Source organism: Lepisma saccharinum, chromosome 8, assembly GCF_977018435.1.
Source record: "Lepisma saccharinum chromosome 8, izLepSacc3.1, whole genome shotgun sequence".
NCBI classification, from domain to species: domain Eukaryota; kingdom Metazoa; phylum Arthropoda; class Insecta; order Zygentoma; family Lepismatidae; genus Lepisma; species Lepisma saccharinum.
Window position 1 is genome coordinate 85660116 of NC_139236.1, and position 24623 is coordinate 85684738.

The 24623-nt window shown below is 39.1% G+C and overlaps 3 protein-coding genes and 1 long non-coding RNA gene across 4 annotated transcripts in view; 2 read left to right on the forward strand and 2 right to left on the reverse strand.

Moving 5' to 3' along the window:
- The window catches only part of LOC145991880 (solute carrier organic anion transporter family member 74D-like), a 262979-nt gene that overhangs the window by 133601 nt on the left and 104755 nt on the right, over positions 1 to 24623 (forward strand). The window lies entirely within an intron of this gene.
- The window catches only part of LOC145991239 (solute carrier organic anion transporter family member 74D-like), a 190146-nt gene that overhangs the window by 63110 nt on the left and 102413 nt on the right, over positions 1 to 24623 (forward strand). The window lies entirely within an intron of this gene.
- Positions 876 to 14029, reverse strand: LOC145991238 (uncharacterized). The gene is made up of 3 exons (XM_083127201.1): positions 13816 to 14029; positions 10803 to 10857; positions 876 to 7059 (listed from the first exon to the last, which is right to left on the reverse strand). The coding sequence occupies exons 1-3, from the start codon at positions 13861 to 13863 to the stop codon at positions 1055 to 1057; spliced, it is 6108 nt and encodes a 2035-aa protein (XP_082983327.1). The 5' UTR covers positions 13864 to 14029; the 3' UTR covers positions 876 to 1054.
- On the reverse strand, positions 21526 to 23782 carry LOC145991250 (uncharacterized). Its single transcript, XR_014442032.1, has 3 exons — positions 23598 to 23782; positions 22373 to 22388; positions 21526 to 21738 (listed from the first exon to the last, which is right to left on the reverse strand). It is a non-coding gene; the product is annotated as an uncharacterized LOC145991250 (long non-coding RNA).

Here is a 24623-nt window from a genome sequence, read left to right on the forward strand (position 1 = left end):
TTCACCATCATCGTCACGATTATCCTGAAGGTGTAAAATGCGTTGTCGAAGAATCCAAGTTAAGAAATCAAATAGACGTGTCCACAATTTTGAGGATTACTTTATTGAACGTTTGGGTTTCAAGTAGGTGCAACGGATATACATCAAGAGTTTGAATGCAAGTGTCATGAACTGTGTAAAACGTGAAAACTTTTCCAAAACTAACTTGGTTCCTAATTTTATTCATGTTTTGTGCTCAGTCTGGCACACGATATTTCGTTACCATCTTCTGATACTGTTTGTCGAAAGTTGTGTTTATGCTGTGCAGAATTTTGAATTAGAAACCTTCAAGAAGTTTTTCAGTGGTGTGAATCATAAATTAGTGTTCATTTCATTTTAAGGACTGGTCTATACTTACTTAAAATGAAGAAGCCATGCAGCGTTGCAACATGCTGACCATTGATTGGTTCAATGAACGTTAATTCCATTTCAGAATCGTCTCTTTAAGCGACCTGATATCAGCATAGCATGGACAATATAGCCGTTAGATTGTGATTCTCAATAGAGTAATGAGGTAAGGGTATCTAATTTGAGTTCCCCAGAAATTCCTTGGAATCATACTGTCGACTCCTAAAAATTCCTGTTTGTAAATTATACTACAGTGATAAAAAAATGTCTCGATGTTTAGGAATTTATCTTCAGATAGGCTACTTGCGACCAGATGTTCAGTTTAAAGTGGAATCCCAGCCACTGGGTAATGTACCTCCACCAAGGATAAAACCTGGGACCAGGATATTGAGGATGTCAAACCCCTAAATATTATGCAGTAAATTCACTACTAGTGTTACTACTTTTTCATGTTTCAAGTAAGGTGGATACATATGAATATAATCAAATTTAATACATAAAAGTTTTATTATACTGCTATACAGAACTTTAAATATACATGGTATAACTATGACATATGCTGTTTCTCTAATATTTTGGTACATAGCATTTGTTCATTCTGTGTATGAACATTTTTGCATAACTTTGCAACTAAAATTATTGGAAAAACTTAGGGGCATATTTGGCATTATTCTTTCACAGGCTTTCTCTTTCTCGTTATATATTTTATGTGATTGTTGAAACGATGGTCGTAGGCGTTGTGCATGGGATTCATGTGCCACCAGTCACGATCGTCGTAGTCAACATCAGCTCTATGTATGTAATGCATCCCGTGAGATTTGCTTACGCGGTACATTTCATCTTGGAATTCTTGATCTGCATTTCTTCTCTCATTATCCAGATCCATGTCAAGCTCCCCTAGATTCTTCTCTGACATCTGTGGATAACGGGCGCGCTTGGATTTACCATCACCAATCATCCCTTGGTCGTTGAAATGCTCCTCTTCGTTTGGAACGCCGTTGGAATTACCCACGGGAGACCGTCTTACTTGCTGCGGTGTTCGAAGGCTCGACCCTTTTAGTGGAAATAGCGGGGCTTTGGGAGTGTTCTTAGCTCCTCCTTTGTTCATATTATTAAAATTAAGAGGTGTGTACAGCTTCTGATTTTTGTCGGCGATACTCTTCTTCATCTCTTCAATAGTCTTGTTCACCTCCTCCCTTATGGCTTTGCCGAGGTTGTCGTACGAATTCGCAGGCTTGCTGTAGTTTTTGTTTGAACTGGGAAGTGACCCGGCACTCGGCTTTGCTACTGTAGGATGTACAGACTTCATGGGATTCAAGATTTTTGTAGCAGGGGCAACGTTTGGTTTGGCAGGTACAGGTGCCTTTGTAACAGACGGAAGGTTTGGTTTAGGAGCAGGTTTTACCAAAGCAGGTTTCCCAGCTGCTGCTTGCCTGTTAGGTACAATTGGCTTAGAAACAGAAGAGAGATTTGGGTTAGGAGCAGGTTTTACCATTTGAGGTTTCCCAACTACTGCTTTGTCGTTACTTACTGGAGACTTTGAAATTGCTGGTCTTATTAAAGCAGGTTTACCTGCTGCTGCTTGGCTGTTAGGTAGAGGCGGCTTTGGAACAGAAGGTTGAATTGGCTTGAGAGTAGGTTTTACCATTAAAGGTTTCCCAACTGCTGGTTGGTTCTTGGATAGAGGATCCTTGGGAGGAACAGACTGGAGGTTTGGCTTAGGAGTAACTTTAACCAATAAAGGTTTTCCAACTGCTGCTTGGTTCTTGGATAGAGGAGCCTTGGGAGGAACGGACTGGACGTTTGGCTTAGGAGTAACTTTAACCAATAAAGGTTTTCCAACTGCTGCTTGGTTCTTGGATAGAGGAGCCTTGGGAGGAACAGACTGGAGGTTTGGCTTAGGAGTAACTTTAACCAATAAAGGTTTTCCAACTGCTGCTTGGTTTTTGGATAGAGGAGCCTTGAGAGGAACAGGCTCAAGATTTGGCTTAGGAGTAACTTTAACCAATACAGGTTTTCCAACTACTGCTTGTTTCTTGGATAGAGGAGCCTTGGGAGGAACAGACTGAAGATTTGGGTTAGGAGTAACTTTAACCAATAAAGGTTTTCCAACTGCTGCTTGGTTCTTGGATAGAGGAGCCTTGGGAGGAACAGACTGAAGATTTGGCTTAGGAGTAACTTTAACCAATAAAGGTTTTCCAACTGCTGCTTGGTTCTTGGATAGAGGAGCCTTGGGAGGAACAGACTGGAGGTTTGGCTTAGGAGTAACTTTAACCAATAAAGGTTTTCCAACTGCTGCTTGGTTCTTAGATGAGGGATCCTTCGGAGGAACAGACTGGAGGCTTGGTGGTTTTCCAACTGATGAATAGTTCTTGTATAGATGAGCCTTCGGAGGAACAGTCTGGAGGCTTGGTGGTTTTCCAACTGATGAATAGTTCTTGTATAGATGAGCCTTGGGAGGAACAGACTTGAGGTTTGGCTTAGGAGTAGGTTTTACAATTAGAGGTTTCCCAACTGCTGCTTGGAACTTGGTTATAGGATTATTCGGAGGAACGGACTGAAGGTTTGGCTTAGGAGTAGGTTTTACAATTAAAGGTTTCCCAACTGATGAATAGTTCTTGTATAGATGAGCCTTCGGAGGAACAGCCTGGAGGCTTGGTGGTTTTCCAACTGATGAATAGTTCTTGTATAGATGAGCCTTCGGAGGAACAGACTGGAGGCTTGGTGGTTTTCCAACTGATGAATAGTTCTTGTATAGATGAGCCTTCGGAGGAACAGACTGGAGGCTTGGTGGTTTTCCAACTGATGAATAGTTCTTGTATAGATGAGCCTTGGGAGGAACAGACTTGAGGTTTGGCTTAGGAGTAGGTTTTACAATTAGAGGTTTCCCAACTGCTGCTTGGAACTTAGTTATAGGATCCTTGGGAGAAACGGGCTGAAAGTTTGGCTTAGAAGTACCTTTTACAATTAAAGGTTTCCCAACTGCTGATTGGCTCTTATTTAAAGGAGACTTAGTAGGAATAGACAGGATGTTTGGCTTAGGAGTTTGTTTTACAATTAAAGGTTTCCCAACTGATGCTTGGAACTTGGTTAGAGTATCCTTGGGAGGAACCGACTGCAGGTTTGGCTTAGGAGTAGGTTTTACAATTAAAGGTTTCCCAACTGCTGCTTGGTTCTTGGTTAGTGAATCCTTCGGAGGAACTGACTGAAGGTTTGGCTTAGGAGTAGGTTTTACAATTAGAGGTTTTCCAACTGCTGCTTGGAACTTGGTTATAGGATCCTTGGGAGGAACAGACTGAAGGTTTGGCTTAGGAGTAGGTTTTACAATTAAAGGTCTCCCAACTGCTGCTTGGTTCTTTGTTAGAGGATCCTTGGGAGGAACGGACTGAAGGGTTGGCTTAGGAGTAGGTTTTACAATTAGAGGTTTTCCAACTGCTGCTTGGAACTTGGTTATAGGATCCTTGGGAGGAACGGACTGAAGGTTTGGCTTAGGATTAGGTTTTACAATTAAAGGTTTCCCAACTGCTGATTGGTTCTTGGTTAGAGGATTCTTGGGATGAGTGGACTGAAGGATTGGCTTAGGAGTAGGTTTTACAATTAAAGGTTTCCCAACTGATGAATAGTTCTTGTATAGATGAGCCTTGGGAGGAACAGACTTGAGGTTTGGCTTAGGAGTAGGTTTTACAATTAAAGGTTTCCCAACTGATGCTTGGTTCTTTGTTGGAGTATCCTTGGGAGGAACGGACTGAAGGTTTGGCTTAGGAGTAGGTTTTACAATTAGAGGTTTTCCAACTGCTGCTTGGAACTTGGTTATAGGATCCTTGGGAGGAACAGACTGAAGGTTTGGCTTAGGAGTAGGTTTTACAATTAAAGGTTTCCCAACTGCTGATTGGTTCTTGGTTAGAGGATTCTTGGGATGAACGGAGTGAAGAATTGGCTTAGGAGTTTGTTTTACAATTAAAGGTTTCCCAACTGCTGATTGGTTTTTGTTTAGAGGATCCTTGGGAGGAACGGACTGGAGGTTTGGCTTAGGAGTAGGTTTTTTATTTAGAGGTTTCCCAACTACTGATTGGTTCTTGGTTACAGGATTCTTGGGAGGAACGGACTGAAAATATGGCTTAGCAGTAGGTTTTACAATTAAAGGTTTCCCAACTGCTGATTGGTTCTTGGTTAGAGTATCTTTCGGAGGAAAGGACTGAAGGTTTGGCTTAGGAGTAGGTTTTAGAATTAAAGGTTTCCCAACTGCTGATTGGTTCTTGGTTAGAGGATTCTTGGGAGGAACGGACTGAAAGTATGGCTTAGGAGTAGGTTTTACAATTAAAGGTTTCCCAACTGCTGATTGGTTCTTGGTTAGAGTATCCTTGGGAGGAACGGACTGGAGGTTTGGCTTAGGAGTAGGTTTTATATTTAGAGGTTTCCCAACTGCTGATTGGTTCTTGGTTAGAGGATTCTTGGGAGGAACGGACTGAAAGTATGGCTTAGCAGTAGGTTTTACAATTAAAGGTTTCCCAACTGCTGATTGGTTCTTGGTTAGAGGATTCTTGGGATGAGTGGACTGAAGGATTGGCTTAGGAGTAGGTTTTAGAATTAAAGGTTTTCCAACTGCTGATTGGTTCTTGGTTAGAGGATTCTTGGTAGGAACGGACTGAAAGTATGGCTTAGCAGTAGGTTTTACAATTAAAGGTTTCCCAACTGCTGATTGGTTCTTGGTTAGAGTATCCTTGGGAGGAACGGACTGAAGGTTTGGCTTAGGAGTAGGTTTTATATTCAGAGGTTTCCCAACTGCTGATTGGTTCTTGGTTAGAGTATCCTTCGGAGGAACGGACTGGATGTTTGGCTTAGGAGTAGGTTTTGCAATTAAAGGTTTCCCAACTGCTGATTGGTTCTTGGTTAGAGTATCCTTGGGAGGAACGGACTGGACGTTTGGCTTAGGAGTAGGTTTTACAAGTAAAGGTTTCCCAACTGCTGATTGGTTCTTGGTTAGAGTATCCTTGGGAGGAACGGACTGGAGGTTTGGCTTAGGAGTAGGTTTTACAATTAAAGGTTTCCCAACTGCTGATTGGTTGTTGGTTAGAGTATCCTTGGGAGGAACGGACTGGAGATTTGGCTTAGGAGTAGGTTTTACAATTGAAGGTTTCCCAACTGCTGATTGGTTCTTATTTAAAGGAGACTTAGTAGGATTAGACGAGATGTTTGGCTTAGGAGTTGGTTTTACAATTGAAGGTTTCCCAACTGTTGATTGGTTCTTAGATAAAGGCGCCTTTGTAGGATAGGAAAATGTTGGCTTGGGAATAAATTTCGGGAATTCTTTAGGTTTTCCTGCTTGTCCTTTGCCATTAGGAACAATTACTGTGGGAACATATGGTTGGTTTGGTTTTCGTTTTACCAATGATGGTGCTGTTTTCTGGGACCCAGAAGTTGTGGGACGCCCACTTTGAGACTGGGCCTTATTTAAATTTTGTCCTGTCGATTTATTATCTCTCTTTGGCGAAGGAACTTTGGGATGAGGCCGGTGGTTTTTCTTAGGGGTGGATTTCGCCACTGTTGGCTTACCTGCTGGTGCTTTACCAACCGTCTTTTGCAGTGGACCTTTCTCAGGAGACGATGAGTTCGGTTTGGGAATTGTTTTACCTGCTGGAACTGCAGAAACCTCCCCACTAGGCTTATTTGTGGACACTTTCGATTTTGGCACTGAATCTTTATTTTGGTTCTTAACTGCCGCTCCAGGTGCAGACTGTGGAAGAATGCTGGAGCCAACAGCAGAATTCCTTTGAACGCTCAGGACTGGATATTTTACTTGAGTTACTTTCTCGTTAATATTTAGTTTTGGCATTGAAGGTACTCTACGAGGAGGGCCTGGCACACCTTTACCTTTAGGAGAACCAGCATTGTTGGGAACTGATATGTTACTCCTGCTTTTGGAATTTTGACTTCCAGAAGACGGAGCTTTGCTTGGAACCTTTGGGCGAACAGTCGTTATGGCGATATTTCCTTTGTTTACTAAAGCAGGAACTGGTTTGCCTTTGTCGGCCTTCGGAAGATTTCCCTTAGCATTGTTCTGGAAGGGGCTGTGTTTGGTAAGAATGCCACCTTTGGTAGCAGATGGTTTTGCAGTGGTTCCAGTTGCGGTGCTTTTACCCTTTGTTGTACCAGATGGTTTTATGGTGGGATGAGTGCGAGGTTTGATGGTATCTGATGCTTTTTGTGGCTTTGTTGCTGCAGTGTTCTTTCCAGAAGCTGCTGCACTAGGAGATCCTGTTGGTTTCCTTTGTTTGTCGGTCTTTGTTTTTTGCTTAGAATTTCCGGTAGCTGATGCTGGTTTCTGGAGCGAGGCTTTACTTGTGCTTCCCGACTTGTGCTTCGTGGTAGGCACTTTTCCTGGCGCAGCTCCCTTTGCGGCTATTTTGATAGGAGGTGCAGCTGAAGCCTGTGGTGATTTGGTTGATTCTAAGGGAGCCGGGATTCCATTCCCATTCTTGGAACCGTTGGACTTAGCAACAGCCGTAGACTTAGCAACGCTGCCATGTTTACCAGATCTCTGAATCTTCTCGTTAATCTGCTTGATCATCTTCGAGACATCATCGTCTTTCTGTGGTTTCTTCCATTTGGTTAACGTGTCCTCCAGCCTTGCCTGGTCTCCATCCTTTCCTGCCTTCCTTTTGCCACCCGATCCTAAAAATATATAAAAAACATAATCAGTTGTCCGTATTCGTCAATGACTTACCACAGCTATCCAAACTAGGTATTGCTACTCATTTCCCCATTCATCAATAAACTCTGTTACCCAACTGTTACACGAATGTAAGATTAAAGTGATATATTTCACACATACTGTATAGTTTCATTTGAGGTATCATACAGAACTGATTAACAATAAAGTCTGGTACACGTCACTGCAGTGACACTATAAGTGTGTTGGAGAATTTGCTTGCCTCCCCCCCCCGGGAGAATAAATTGGTTGTCTAACCACCCACAAATAGCCTTGCCTGTTACTCACTTTAATCTAGCCTTTACATCTTCCTCGGGCAACTCACTGTTGCCAATTTAATATTCTGTAACTAAATCTGGTATCTTTCTGGTAGATTCTCTACTTATTCGTGGTTGGTGCCAATCCAGCCGTGTTTTTTAAATGGTACACTTTCAACTAAAAAAGAGGTGAGAAAAGTGTTACACATCGCCTCCAAAACTACTCGCGGTTACCCGCAACTGTACTACAAGCCATCCTCCCTCATGCTATCTTAAGAGTTTATTTATGTAATAGAAGACAATTCTAATCAGGCCTTGGCAGTAACAATACAAATAGTGTACTATTTATGATGAATTTGTTAAAATTATTTGTAAATAATAATAAAGGTGGTACTGAATATATTGTTCACAAACACAAAAATAAACCTAATGAAGCAAACAGCCAATTGGGGACCAACACCTGCCAAGCGGCTTTTTATTGGTTGATGGATGGTCAACGAAGTGTGTCCATGACTACGATTTTTATGGCAAGAGCAGTCTGCTGCTATTGGTTTCATGTACCTCCGAAGTTGCCCTCATGATACTAGGTCATCATCGAAAAAAACTGGAGGAGAATCCCCCAGCTAGCCCCAAAGTTCGGCCAAACATCCGCCAAGCTAACAATTTCCACTTCAAGCGCTGCCTTTACTTCAAACACTATATCTTGGAAGCATCACTGGTTGTATGCAGTAGAAATATTTCCACAAAATTAGATGTTTTAAAAATGTACGTGCTTAGTGATACTAATTATTGTGTATTAATCATAGTATTTAATGTACAAGAACTCGCACGGGCTCTGTGGTTGACTTTTTTATTTCGCTACCAAAGTTCCACGTTCGAGTCCCGGCTTGGGCATCGATGATCTCTGCTTCCTTTCATCAATTTCATCTAATCGTCAGTCTCCTCTTCGTCTTAATTAGTCAAAAGTGGCACAAACGCGACGTCAGGTAACACAAACACAAACGCAGAACCTCATAACTGTTAGTTCTTTGTTGCTCAGATAGAACTTTGCTATTAAGAAATGTGTCTCGTTTTTCAACCATAATATGTGTGAAGGACAGAACTGTTGTCCCCTTTGTTTCTCGATAAAATCTGTAACAAGTTCATAACACGCCATAAGCCGTAAACAATTGATCTGCCACGCACATTCATCGTTAAGAACGACAATTACAAATCGTGCTTGGAAACACCATTTTGTTGGCAGAAAACCAGCCTTGGCCTTAGAATGTTGACAAGATTCACTTTATAAAATGGACTACTTCGCATATGCGAATCGTACTAATTGCTTTGCTTGTGATGAACCGCATTTTGTTTGTTTTACCTTATGAAGCAATTAATTTAGTTAGTTAAGGATATGCAATGCCAATGTACACATATAGCAAATAGAATTCACCATGTGTAACCATGCTGGAATCCACATTTTTTTAACATGTGCAACCAGCATTCGAAGTTCAAGAGGTGGTATCCCCCAGGCGGCAAAATTTAATGCGAAACACATCCTCTCAGGTGTTAAGACAAGGAGGTACCCGCCCCCTGACCCCAGCAAATCCTAAGACTCGAGCAAACATTCCCCCATCTAACAAGTTCCATTTAAAATAAACAGGCATGCTGTAACCATAATTTCTTAAACACATATAGAAACTGACCATGTGTATTCGTAACCAGGAAACTGCCATGTGTGTAACCAGCATTAGTTAAACATATGATAGATAGAATTTACCATGTGTACTAACCACAAAGTATTTATGCTGTATCTAATCAGTATTTCTTGAACATGCATTCCGTAACCACAGAATAGTCATGTCGTAATCAACATTTCCAAAGTGTAGTTTCTGATTTCTAAACAGAAACTGTTTTAAGCACAGAACACAGCTAAATGTTGTAAACATGTTTATATGCATAGTACGTTTTCGGCATGAGCACATGATTTGTGCACTTGATTTACAAAAAAGAAAGCCATTTTACGTTTTAAATTGCAGACAAAAATGACCATTACACAGCCAAGGGTACTCAGCCGGAGAAGTAATATCTGCTATATTTGAAATTCTTTCATGTTATGCAATTGCTGAATCTTAAGGACAATGGTTAATACAGTGTTTGGTGGCAAATTTTAGCATCATTCGTTATGTGTGTTGTCCAATTCGTGCTCACATATGGGGATCAAACGTAGAACCTTTTGATTACAAGATGACAGCGTTATCACTAATTCTAGGTTTATAAAATAAGTCATGGAAATATGAATGTAGTAATCTTTTTCTTAGGGATTTAGTATTCATTTAGTGAGAATTCTCTTGCCGACTTTCGTGGCGGAGTGGTTAGTAGAACATGCGATCCCGGGATCATAGGTTCGAATCCCGGCATGGGTGTTCTTTGTTAGTCCTTACACATCAATTTCATCATATGATCACTCATTCTCATCTTCGCGAGAAAAGCGAGGTTGAAAAATAAAAATCAATCCGTCAATCTCGCAAAATTTCATCATTTTGCGTCTTCATTTGGTTCATGTTCATACAGTGAATATAGCATAATTAAATGCTGTTAAACTTTACATGTATTTTATATAGACCAGCCTATTGAAGAATCTTTCATTATTTTGTATGTTTCTTATTTTACGAAGTTTTTTCTGCCTGTGTAGGCTAATTGCGGCGATGATGATGAACAAATACTGGTTGAAATCAATGTAAGGACAAAGCCCCATCAACCGTGCTGCAAAACACTTCTGAAGGAGTCAAGGTCCATTGAGGAAATAACATGCTAATAAATGACGTCACGTAAGATCACCCCGTATATTTTCACGTGGTGAATAGTGTTCAACTCCTATGTAAACTGACGAAAATCAAACTTATATAAATGGGACGTCAATCACAAAGCATGACTTTCAAGATGTTGCCAATTCTAATGTCCTACAATGTTGTCAAATATCCTACTTCTCTTTGTTATCATCATATCGTAGTAATATACAATCATGGCACGGTGACCTGTCAGTCACCCTGTACAGTTTGGGACCTTGAGAGTTTATTCAAGTAACATATCTTTCATTCGCACCTATTTTGTAGTCACTTCGTATGACAATTCTACTTTTACTTACCAATACACATTACAGCTTAACCAAGATAAGAATGCCTCGCGAACTAAAGTGCACAATTATTTGTTTTCTGCTTCCCCTTCTCTCCTCTCTTGCCTTTTGACAGTGGTGCACAATTTGGCAACGCAGGAACACGGGAACAATGCAAACAGCTAATTTCATCACCAACGCTCGCTCTGTTCTCTTACGGTTGAAAATTCGACTGCAGCGCCACAGGAGCATTCTTACCTTGCTGAAGCTGTACTTTTGAAGTTGTGTGAGAACTGAGAATTGTCACAATCTTCTAAAAGTTAAAAATAATTTTAAATGTTAACAGAGTACTAACCGAAGTTAATCAGGACCTCTTCCTCATCGTCAGTTGCTCTTGCTAAGCACACGAGCTAAAAAGAAATAGAAAAATTGAACTTAGTATTTTTATTAACATGCTAAAACAGATTTCATGTTAATTAAATTCCAAAATGCTGAGAGTTTACATATTAATTCTAGAAAAATAGTTTCGCAGTCATAGATATTTACTTAAGTAACAGAGTTAATAACGTTAACTTATTGGTCAAATTATGACTACAATTTGAAATGTAACTCACTTTCTGAGATGGAGTTTGAAAATCTTGGGAGAGTGCGCGGGATGCCTATAGTGACATTACGGTTGAAAATGTGAACATTTTAAAAGTTCATAACAATCCGTATTTTTGTCTTTTCTTTGTACTTTTCTTGTCTTGCTTGCTAATAATTATTCTCTGTTGGTGTAACCTTTCTCTCTCTCTCTATCTTTGTTCTCCCTGTGCTTTGTTATTTATTTCACTCTACCATCTTTCTCTTCTTCTGTGTATCTCTCTCTCTCTCTCCCATCTTATACAGTAAAACCTCGTTAATCCGGATCCCGATAAGCCGGACTTCGCTTAATCCGGACAGGCAAAAGGAGATGAAAAAGCAGAATGCAAGGCTTTAAATGTGGCTAGAAGTCAACAAGAGAACTTCCCAAAGAAAAGGCAGTCAACCATTGATGAAATTCTGTTTCCTGCAGACTTTGTACTGTACTGTATAGTGTATTTAGGCCTATGCCCTTTAAATACACCATAATAAACGTGTTTTGATGCTATGCACGGAGTTTTAATGCACTTTCTACTGTTATTTTAGGTTATTTAAGTTAATCCGGACTTTCATTAAACCGGTCAACTTATCGCCCCATTAGTCCGGATTAACGAGGTTTTACTGTACCTCTCTGTTCCCTGTTTTTTGCTAAATATTTCATTCTGTCATTCCTTCTGCTCCGTATGCACCTCCCTCTCCTATTATGTCTGTTTTTCTCTTTGCCTTCTCTTTTTCACAACTCCCGCCCGTAGCATACACATTCTAATTAAAACATTGAATACAGGCAGAATAGGGAACCAACTAAAAAAAAAAACAACGTAACCTAATATGCGGACACAGCACTGCATACAGATAACACTGTAAGAATCAAAATTGTTACGGGTTGAAAAACTTTGCTATCTTGCGTCACAGAAACACGGAGAAATAATATGTTATAAGTTGTTTGCTTTTAAATTTTGAATCTCGAGCAAGAATATCACAATGTTTATAAATGTCATTGTTTGAATTCTATGTGAAACGACATTCAACATAGGCCAATTTTCTTCATGAACTATTAAAATCAGAGCATACAGATGCTTAATAATTACTCCTTTAAGCAATTTTTCCTGTGCAAATAAATTGTTCTGAAATACAGTTGCTTTTGCCATGGCTGAAAGCATCATTTGAAAGTAGCAATATGTTTGTTAACAACTTAACGTAGTCTACAAGAATTTTCGGAGGGAATTAATTTTTAAATAGTTTTTCTGCATATGTTGAATGCCAGTTTCCATAAAATTAGCTTGGCTTGCTTAACAAAAAGAAGTATAAATATGTTTCAATTAACATTTTTCATGAAATATCGTGTATAACGTAACGTGACATAACGTATATTCATTAAGTATCTTATTCAATTTGAAAGTATTTGTAGGCCAGACAATTAATTCATATACTTTTCACTCAATTGAAACATCACCCTTAAATTATTTTGCAATTTACAGAAATTAGAAGAGGTATAATTTGACTAGTGTCAAGAACTACTGAATTGATATAAACATTGAAAATGTTACTTCTCACTGGAATTGAGTAACTTTACATGTCTAGCCTGGGAAATATAAAACAAAATACTGTGTTAAAGGTGGAGTTATAGTTGACGGATGACGGGGTTTAAAAATACACTTCGTTTACCAATGCGGGGAAGGGGGCGGGAATTACACGATTATATTTCCTAAATTCCATGAAACTGATGAGTCAGGTATCCCTTTTACTATGTTAAGTGACAATAAGTTCACTGTCAATCAAAACATTTGTACCACGTGGTTGCATACAACAGTGTGAAAGGGTACATTTTTCGAGCCATCATAGAATCAAAGCTAGGCCTCTGTAAGCAAGACATTATTAAGAAAAGTTGTTTGCCTCTCACGTTGTTAAAGTTTCCCGTATTGTACAGTGACACTTTAATGCAATTGTAAAGACGTATTTCGGGAAGACTTTCTTTGTGTACGCATGGCTCTCACTTTGAACTGTAGCTCCACTTTCGATTAGCCTATTTGCTCATAGAGTATACTTACAACGAACTCATTGTAGGTATAAAGTCTGCAGTCATGAAATGCCTGGATTCATACTCCTCAAATGTATCGGACAGTCTTCTAAAGTACCTAGGAGGTAGGAGAATTCATACAGTAGTTGGCATAGTTACTTGACCCTGTTTGAACCACGCCGCTCCTCAACACCCAAACATATCTCAGAATTTCATGTCTAAATCTTGAATAATGTATTCTAGAGACTATGTTACCCCTCCATGCACTACAATACAGAGTGATTTTGGTGGCACGTAGTGGTCCAGATCCCACTTTAAACTGCAGGTCCAGTCCCAATTAGCCTTACTGTGCATAAAGTAGACTTCAAGCACCAACTCAATCAATGAATCAATACAGAGTGATTTGAGAATATCAGCAGAATTTAGTGACTCAGAAACACAGAGAGAAACCGGTTATTGGTCCGGCATACCTTGAACAATTTCCCTCAAATGCCTTGCCGAACCAGGCTGGTTACACAAGGACATATATATATATATATATCTGTGCTGTACGACGTGAGATAAAAGCTTGGTTCAGATTACACCATTCTTGCAATACAGTAAGTTTCCCGTGCAAGACACACCAAAAGTTTTACTTTACCTTGAAGACATAGATTGGAGTCTTTAAGAAAACTTTGACAAATATCCACATTATTTTGACATACACAAGAGAGATGACATATGTACTCACCAGGTTACACGTTACGATAGACACACATAACACAAGTTTCATTTCCATTCAAACGGAATTACATGCACTGTCTTTTTCACCAACACGTATTCCTTCAGTGTATCCTGATGTTGTAACAAAAAATTCCACGCACACACACACTCGCTCTGTACCGGAGCCCACACTTCGATTGAATTGCTCCAACACCTCTGCCGTTCCTCCCATTTATCCAAGACACCTCCTACTTCTACAATGCTTGCTTGTCATGGTCTTTTGCATTCCGTCTGAAGGATCGTTAAATTTTCCCCCGATTTACGTTGTTTTCCCTAATTCGTTCACGTTCATGGTGAGGAAATAAGACCATGAATACTTTGTATGTGTGTGTCACCAGCGTTGCAACACGTGAGAATCTTTAATTTGAAGAGGGATTTTTTAATCGAGACTTTCCAATAAATATACCTTTCAGTAAATTTGTGTTTAAATTTTCTACAAAAGATACTAGTGTATAGTATTGTTCCAATTAGGGTACTCTGAATCATATTTGGCGGAAATATTGTTTCTTTTTTGATGTAGCTAGGGGGTGCTTAACCTGGTTGTTCACATAACATGCACACGAAAGATTTGCAACATTTTCAAGTACAACTTTGTAAATGTCTAGAGCAACGTTCTCTAATTTTACTTGTTGTGGAGTGACATTTGTTTTGGGACTGAAGGATCTAGAGAAAGGTTCTCTAATTTTGCTTGTTGAGGAGTGACATTTGTTTGATGATTAAAAAAATGTAGAGCAAAGTTATCTTACTACCTATTCAGGCGTGACAGTTTTTGAGGATGGAAAAAGCTACAGGAACGTCCCCTAACTTTTTAACATGTTGAATTGGAAAAGCTAGATTAAGGTGCTTTAATTCTATATCACATACTGAGTGATGATCGTTTAGAAACGAATTCACCTAGAACAACATGATTAGTAACAATCTATATGGGATGGATGCTCTAATTTCGCTTTATGAAGGGTGAAAATTATTTGAAGATTCTACAATCTATTATCTAATATAACAATTCCCGAAATTTTTTCCTAAAAATGTGTTTTCAAATTGAAGTCTAAGGTAACATTTTCTCTCACGAATCAGCATTGTTTGGCAAGTCATACTTGCGTAAATCATGCTTATTTGCAATAGGGAACTTTATTTAAAGCAGCATGTTTTGGTTGACTGTAAGAAATTTGCTCACAGTTATTCCACAAGGGAAAATTCTTTCGTTAGGAAGGGATTTTTTTAACTTTCTTTGACTCCTAGGAGTTTATCTATAAATGGCAACACTGGAATTCGGATACGGCGAACTTCGTTTGGCCTTAGCACAGCCGTAAAAGTGGACGTTGAAATTAATACGTTGGCTTCGATTCAACAACAATGAGTAAAAAAATTATACATTTTCCACTTGTTAACTATTGTTTCCTGTTTCGATTATCACACGTCGAGCAATCAGCGATAAGGTGTGCACGAGGACAGAAGGAAGATTTATCGGAGCAGAAAATCAACGCGTATTTCTTTTGTCAAACTGTCTGTCTGAATAGCACACCAGCCACGGTACAGTTGATCTTGCAACGCTGGGATCTTCCTTGAACGGACGGTTGGGAGTGTTGCCAGGTCGTGTTGCACAGATGACACCATTCCAAGCGTAAAAACAACAAAATCGTGGTTCACTGGAGTTCTTCTACGGTAAGTTTGTGACTAAATCTGAATATGTATTGTTATTTGATGCATATTTGTTAATGTTCTTGAAGCCAATAGCAACTAATGATTCGGTCATTATCTAAGCACCTGCCTCTGATTTGTTGTTTGGAATGAGGCGATGAAGGCTCATATTGGACGGTCTAACTGTAGATATTTTTAAGTAACTTTTTGTGAGGCACTTCTTACGGTGTGGTAAGACTGTACTGGACTATGTTTCTAACTCTTCAAGACTCATCTCCCTCTTTGTCAATTGAAAATCTTTATTACATTCGAGTTTGTTTGTTTTAGTTGTTTTTAAGTTCATTTTATGCAGTGAAAGGCTAATTGGAACTTGGATCCGAACCTCTTAAGTGCCTCTGTCGGGTATCTAATCTCGGACATCTTGATTAAAAGGTGACCACGTTACCACTACACCATCAGAGAGGCTCGTTTGCTACCTTAGACAAGTTATTTTATTTTGTTAGTTATACATAGCGTACTTATGTCACCAAGTTAATATCAACAATGAGGGATGGTTGTTGATCAGATACCTACAATGATTCACAAACCCACCTGGCATGTTTTGTAATCAAAGGATCCTGTATTTGATCAACAGTGGAGGGCCTCCCCGATACATGTATGCAGAAATACTTACCAATTTTTTGTATGTTTCATTTAGATATCGTTCTCAAACTACCTTGCTTTCGAAAACATTTCTGTATTCGTCCTTCCTCGAATCTCTTATGGCTCAAAGCCTACTTGTCCTGGACTAACATTATCACATTTCAGTCATCGACAGCTTCAGCCATGAACATTCGGGTTTAAGAAGGCTAGAGAGTTAGTTCAGTTATCGACAGTCGACACTTTGTAATCCAAGAAAAGTAAGGCACTTGCGATAGGCGATCGATGATTTCGACAAGGTGGTCTAAGACGACGATAGGCTTAGGTGGGCGAGCCGATGGCATTACAGGAAACCTATATTTTGTGTGTTTACCGAAAGCACAGATAAATTGACGCTAATTGCGACGGGACGGAAGTGATTAGAAGCGACAGACGCGCCGAATAAAAATAAGCTCTTTCACAAGTGTCTGCGATTAGGGGATAGTGGGGCTCAGTTACACCCCACTTTTGGCACTTATTATTCGCACTATGGCCCCTTGGATGCTAAGCCTTATCTATCAAGTAAAAGTAAACTGTCCTTGTCCCCCAGTTCAGGACCGGCGCTAGTAATTTTGCCGTCCTGGGCGGTGGTAACAGATGCCGCTCCCTTTCAACCCCCACACCCCTATCATTACGCAGCAATGGGAAATTGAAAATCAATATATTCCTGAGTAAAACATCAAACTATAAAATAAATAATGAGACTTGTTACGCTATTTCAATACTATTAAGCACAAAAGGATATCTCGCTCGACCACAGTTAAACTTTAAAAAATGCGACACTAATATAATATTATTATATTTATGAAAACTCTCTCTCTCTCTCTCTCTCTCTCTCTCTCTCTCTCTCTCTCTTAATCGTATCTTAAATGTAACAAGTATTAGGAAAGACTTGACTTGACTTCATATGTTTACCGTTGTAGGTCTGTGATATATGATAGGATTTTTAAAAGAATTACATGTAATATTCCCGGATCTCCCGCGTGGGTGATCTGAGGTTTGAATTCTTTCCTGCGTTGTTCCCTGCATAAGGCGACACCAGCCTCAAATTAATGGGTACCTGGGGGCAACCCTGGGAGGTAAAGGCGGCCGGAGAGTGGTGCTGATCACATCACCTCCAAAATGTGTGGTCCTACCCCCACATACCCCCTACCCTAAATGTGCATTACATGGTGCTATATGCACAGGGACCTTTACCTTTGCACGTAATATTCCTTTTCGTATAATGCTATCTTACATAAAATGGAAACAAGCGTGTTTCAGACATGATTAACCAAAGTTAATATTTTTATTAGCCTTAATTTCCAAAAAAAACTTCGTTCGTCACTTGCCACGGTTACCGATAAATTTAATAAATTCGAAGTTCTACACTCACATTAGGTGCAAAATCATGACCCTCTATCAGTTTAAGGTCTCATTGGGTGTAATTCTTTTATTATAGCCCGAATCACTTTTAGTTCATCTTTAAATTCAGTAGCCTTCATGTGTTAACATTCTGGCAATTTTTCTACACTTTTCAGGCAAAAGATCAGATGGCATGTCTTTATGCTTACTAATACCATAAAATAAATTGAAAAATTCACTATGATGTTTAAGCTGCTCAAATCTTTCTCTTGGAGCTAAAATAATCGTCTAGGACCTGGTAATAAAAATCAACTTTGAACCATTTTTGTGGATCTCCGACAGTTTTATTATACTGAAACTACTACTTATTTCGATTTCGGCTCTGTACAGTGTTGCCTATCTTTGGATCATCTATATCTAAATTCGATGCCATTCTTTCTCATCAACCGGGACTCTTAGGTCGCCGCCCCCGACGCCTCCACGAGTGGAGGGAGGGAGGCCGTGCCAGGTTGCCAAGTGGCGTCTAAGAAAATTTGAAAATTTTCATCACTCCTGCTTTTTTTAAAGCGCTGATATGTTTGCAAGAAATCATATAACAGCATCTAGCACATCGTAGATTAATGTTTTGAAGACATTTGCTCATTACATAACGTGGAGTAAAAAGTCATATCAGATAACTAGTGAACAAAGGAATGTAAAGCCACACAACTGGTTTGCAATACACTGAGCCTCATGTGCGACCATTTGGACAGTTTTACTGTCGCCAATTTGACGGAGGGCATCATAGACCTCTCCCACTTGATATCTGAACGGAGTTAAGGCATCGAATCTGCTTTCCCACCTTTTGGTGCTCAGTGGTTTTAAAGCGAGACTACTGATATGTTCCTTCAAGACGGTGGGTTGGCATATATTAACTTCCAAGTTATATAGTATACTAGGGACGTTCAATATATAAGTTTCCCTGTGCTATAAAATATTGTATAAAGCAATGCCATTAAAAAGAAGCATATGGTTGACAAGCGCCATCCTTCATCTACAAGGAAAAACAATCGATTCGTTATCAGACGTGAAGGCGCATGCGCTCAAGGGCGAAAAGTCAATGCTTGTTCGGAAAACGCGGGCTCGCGTCGTAAGGAGTTCAGAAGCATTGATGCTAAGGGCGTTCTTATGGAACGAGGAAGAACAATTAATGCTGACCGTTATTGTCAAACATTGGATAAACTGAAAAACGCAATTCGACACAAGCGACCAGGTCTCCTGTCAGCTGGTGTCATTCTTCTTGACGATGACGCTCGCCCCCACTCAGCAGTGCAAACACATCACAAAATTGAAGGATTGGGGTGGGAACGCCCCCCCCCTCCATACAGGCCCGATTTAGCGCCGAGTTATTTCCATCTTTTTCCGGTGTTAAAGTCTGATTTGCAAGGTTACCGTTTCGAAACAGATGAAGAAGTGAAGTGGAATGTGAGAATAGTGCTCAATAGCCAGAGCCCTGATTTTCTTGCAAAGGGTATGGACAAAATGGTGCAACGGTGGGACAAATGCCTGAATCTCTATGGGGATTATGTGGAGAAGTGAGGAAGGATCCTCCTACACATGTATGTATAGTTTTCTAATGTATCTTAAAATAACATTTTTTACAGCATATGGAAACTTATATATTGAACGACCCACGTAATATAATAACTTTCAAGTTTTCAATAGGTTTATTTTTTCTTCTCTTCAAATTTTGCCGCCCTGAAAGTTTGCCGCTCTAGGCGGTGACACGGTTCGTCCCCCCCCCTCCCCCCAGCCCTGCCCCAGTTGGGACACCCGATCGCCGATCAGTGTTGGCGAAGCGGAGAGAAGTAAAATTCTTCGCTTCCTAATTCACTACGTAAATGCTTTGCAGACACTGAGAAATAGCCATTTTCTGGTTTGCCAATATTTATGCATTCATTTAGAAGACTTTGTACTGTCGAAAATAGCTAACAGTACCATGATTAACTTGATATTTGGGACGATGTATTGTTACAATCACCGGCCTGTGTGCGTGGCGGAGTGGCCAGTTCCTAAGAAGCCACAGGTCCCGTTTTCGAACCCTGGTCAACGAATGGGTGTAATATTGTGTTTGTCCAATCACTTTTTCATGAGTTCATCATTCATCCTCATCGTCGTGATTAACCTAGAGTCTATCCTAGGAAGTGCAACTCGGGCACTCGCTCGAGGCTCTGCGCCTGATATTTTTTTTTTTGTTTATGTACGGTTTATTTCGAGTTCATGGGACGCTCATGATTCCAATTAAGCAACTAATCTATTTTTTCCTGACTTCATGGATTACTGAATTCATATTCTAAATAAAGTAGTGCATAAAAGTTGTGTTCAAATATGTAAATCAAAAATAGTAATATGCACTATTTGTTTATTTAGACTGGAATCATGAAGTTAAAATATTATTCTATACGAAACAATGTGGATTCATTCATACAGCATTAAAATTCATGGAAAAGTAGACAAGAGAGAATTATAATAGAGAATGTTATATGATTAAAACTTCCCACTTGGATGGAAAAATAATAGTTTGGTATTGAATGCACGAAATTTTGTAAATAAATATAATGAACATGTCGTTTTGGAAATGAAAATAAGGAACCTTTTAGTAGATTTTATTAGCGTCCTATAACTCTCGGTTTTAACCTTCACGATATTCTTCTTATTGTTATTTTAAGTAATAATACGAAATGTATAAATTAAATGTCTATTAATTATAGTAATGTTAATGTGATTATAGTACACCTGTACTTCAGATTCGGGAACAGAAATCTGATTTTTTCAGCTCTCTGAGAAATTGTTAACAAGCAGGGTATATTGTATTGCCCAGGCTCCGCACTCAGTAAGAGCCGTAAAAATAATCAAATTAGAAATTTGGATTACGGGAAGTTTTGTCCCAATATATCCAAGCATCCCTACCAGTAGAGGTAAATTTTCATCGCTGTCGGAGTTTATTTTTTAACTCCCACCCTCCGCGGTGGCTCAGTCGGTAACGCGTCTGACTACCATGCTAAAGGTCCCGGGTTCGATCCCCGGTCGGTTCAAATCCGGGAACTTTTCTAACGGTGGAAGCGGCCCCGGCGCCTACCCAGCGTCGAATAAAATGGGTACCTGGGGGAAACCCTGGGGGGTAAAGGCGGTCAGGGGCGTGATGCTGATCACATCACCCCCCCTCACGACCGGATCAAGAAAGTGTCGGGCGTTACCCCCACACCCCCTATACGCCTTCATGGCGTGGTGCTATGCACAGGGGAACACTTTACCTTTTTTACCTTTTTTACCTCCATGAAGAGAGAGTCGCGTTTGCAAAATCATTTTCCCGAGCATAGATTTGTTCGTGGAACAAGAATTTTCATAGAGGAGTACCATCTCTGACAACACAGCAAATGGTAAAACGTACTACATATAGAGTGAAAGTACCAAGTCTTGAAGTACTTGCCATGAATTCCTTTCGTTCATTATTCGAAATAAAATTGAGGTGTAAGGGGCTGACACTTTCCCAAAACACTCACGTGTTAACCTCCCTTCCACGTAGTACATCCTAGACGGAGGGGTCTCCCGGATGGCGTAGTGGTAACGTCGTTGACTTGTAATCGAGGGGTCCCGGGTTCGATACCCGGTGGAGGCACATGGCAGAGTGGTTGGGATCCCACTTTAAACTGTAGGTCCAGTCCCAATTAGCCTTCCTGTGCATAAAATGGACTTAAGACAACAAATCAATCAATCAATACATCCTAGATGCCATTATGCAGACTAACGACGCTCTGGCGTATGAACTCCAGCAAATATATATATATATATATATATATATATATATATATATATATATATATATATAATCCTCTGTGGAACTCGTGATGTGTCGTCCCTTTGTGTTTGTGATAGTCGTTTCATCCATTTCATCACCATTCATCTTTGCGATTAGCCAACATTTGCAGAAAAGCGAAGTACTAAATCAATCAATCAATTGAAATAAAACTACACCAAAGCCAGTGATAGCGTTTATTTTATTTTCTTCATACGTTTTGGTCCATTCATAGGACACAACAGGAGTTACAAAAATAGGGTAGTACTATGTAGATTTTGCAGCTGGAAGTTCGTCTCCTCTACTTTCATCCTTGAGATACGGCCTGGGATTTAGCCACAGCAGTGCCACCATCTTGAGCAACTGCTTTGGATTCAGCTTGTGCTACGCCAGCCTCTAAAATATAAATTAATTTAATGTAAAAGCTAGATTGAGTAAGTTGTAACACACAGAAAGCAGATTTAGAGAACAGAATCATAAAACTATGTACATGTAAAGGAAGTTACATTACGTGTAGCTACAGCCGTATCGACCAGAAAGGCTATTGGTCATTTTTTTAACACACTTACATGCGTCACTAATATTCTTCATCGAGGTAATAACACACAAGCGTATTAAGTAAGAATATTTTATGAGAGCTATGATTGAGTGATTTCAAAGAAGTTCATGACTCGGCTAAGCCAATCATATTCATTTATTTCCATTATTTCATTGCAATTATTTGTTGATTTTCTTGCATATATTCTGCCAGACATTTGATAAATTGAAGCGATTTTATAAATAACTGTAAATGTTTTCACTTAGGAATCATATGGAAGGAATACAGTTTTTCTCATAAGAGAAACATTCTCAGCTTTCATATAACTTATCCAAGCTTTAATCATAAAGATTTTAAATGTCATTAAAGTCAAATTTATTCTTGAACAATTGAGACATAAATCTTCCTGATTACAAATAAGTTGCTTGCGTTTAGTAAAACGAAATTATGTGAAATTATTTTAATGTTATTATAGTACTTAGTAATACATACCCACTGCGACACCGAGCTGAAAAACATAAAGATTGTTGAATTAATTTCGGTAATAGTATATCGAAAAATTCTATGTTTACAAATATGAAATGCATTTTGTAATGTGCATTTTACTATAAAAATATAATGTGTAATCAGAGAGAAACGAGCATTAAAATTTTAACTTTATAATTAGTAGCATTAGGTTTTTACTTAATCCAAACGTGGTTAATAGAAACATAACTTGCATGTAATTCTTATTGAAAACATGGCTAACTAATTTGCCACTTCTATTTGAAATATTAGCCACTGTTGGCCATGTTGAAATGAGAGCATCACAAACCAGTTTATTTTTGTAATGTATTACCCATTTAATACACAATATATTAGTACAATTAATCTTGTAAGAATTACAAAGAATTTGTTTTTGGTCGATTTATTTCCTGAATGACCTCCGCAGGTAACGTTTCGTGAAGAGTGAAAAATTTGGTAAGAAATCTTCTGCAATGGACGTTGAGCATGTTTAAATGCTCATTTAAATTAAATGCGGATTTGGATCCACGAATCGAACTGAATTATTCATGATATAGGAAATGGGACATTTTTATGTGTGTTACTAACATGATGACTATCTTAGTCAACTTCATATTTCCAAATAGAAAGAGGATATTCCAGCGTTACGTCTGTGACATTTTACACACAAATTGTAAGGTTCTAGACATGAGATTGGATTAACATATTCATAATGAACTGATTTCATATAATTACGAAGTACTTTGTGGTGTGTGCTAACAAGTGAAAGAAACTTGAGCAAGATGACATAGGCTAAATGCATGAGTGTGTTAAGTTTGTGACGCTTTAAAAACGTAGAAAATGTTGACTTCATTTGTTTGTGAAGCGTATAGGCTGCAGATGCTAGTAACTTTTATTGGTGAAATGTGCAAATTATATGCATTCACAAACATCTAAACCTTAATATGAAAAGAAAATGGTTTCACAGCAGGTTAAAGTTGTAAATATACTTTTGGAACACACTGCATTTTGGCACCAGTAGGTGTACAATAACATCCCAGAAAACTGGATTTGAATCCTAGCAGAGATTGTAATTTCACTGAGTTTCTACAATGGAACATTATGTTTGTCAAAGTTAGTCCCTATCATTATTTCATATATTTGTACAGAAAAAAAATTAACGTCAAAATTGCCAATGTAACAATAAAATATACAAACTAAAAAAGTGAATTACCATGCAGACATAGAGAGCAACCAAAAGAAGCAGATACTTAATCATTTTTCTGGTGATTTCTTGTTGATACTCCTAACTGGTCAACTAGTATTACCCCAAGTGTGCATAGCGTTGAAAGGGGCCTTCTTTTATACAACACCCGGCGCAATAAAGAAAATACACCATCGACATAATGCCAAAACAGTTTCTGTTTAGTACTACTTGTTGCGTCTCAGAACGATTGTCTTTTGTTTGCGAACATGGAATCTTAAGTTTTACTCTAGTGGTTAAAGTCTTTGTGAAATTGTGTGCGCTTAGCCGATCAGAACCGGAATTAGTTTTAGTAGGAAATAACGACGCACGTAATTACAGAACAGAAATCTGTTAGCTATTTTGAAACCTTTTTAAGATGTTTTCATGATGTGGTCAACTTAATGACCATGACAGCACAAGCGTTTACCTTTTGAAATTTTCATAATTCTGAGAAGAGCGAGTTGCTGACGATCTGGTGCGAGGCACACCCACCTGACCTACAATTCCGCTTAGGCGTAATAATGCATGTGTGGTTACGTTTAGAGCACTTAGCGTTTAGTTTTGGTGATTGGTGCAAGCTTGGTGTGCTCCGCACCAGACCCATTGCGTGGTGCACAGCATATCTTCTGGGTGGCAATGGAAATGTATTTTATACATGCAATATATACATTGATGTGGGCGTTAAAAATCACCAGCTATATAAATGTACAGTGGGATACAGTAGTATTTCAAATTGTTCATGACTAGTTTCATTAATCTGAAATATTTTTCATCTTTATATACTTTTGAGTGATCGTTTTCCAAGACAGTAACACTTTTTATTTGGCGTTATCCTGTTTACTTTGTCGTAGCAGCCAATTTAGAAATTAGTGAGGGCGCTGAAAATACTAAGGCAAGGAATGTGTCATTCTCGTATATATATATATATACATATATATATATATATGTGTGTGTGTGTGTGTGTGTGTGTGTGTGGGTGTGTGTGTGTGTGTGTGTGTGTGTGTGTGTGTGTGT

What these genes read in the sequence shown, in the direction of transcription:
- LOC145991238 (XM_083127201.1), bottom strand. Translation starts at nt 13,863, where the DNA reads ATGGAAATGAAACTTGTGTTATGTGTGTCTATCGTAACGTGTAACCTG. An exon ending in CTATCGTAACGTGTAACCTG is followed by an intron (nt 10,858 to 13,815) that starts GTGAGTACATAT and finishes ATTTCTTTTTAG; the next exon opens with CTCGTGTGCTTAGCAAGAGC. An exon ending in AGAGGTCCTGATTAACTTCG is followed by an intron (nt 7,060 to 10,802) that starts GTTAGTACTCTG and finishes ATATATTTTTAG; the next exon opens with GATCGGGTGGCAAAAGGAAG.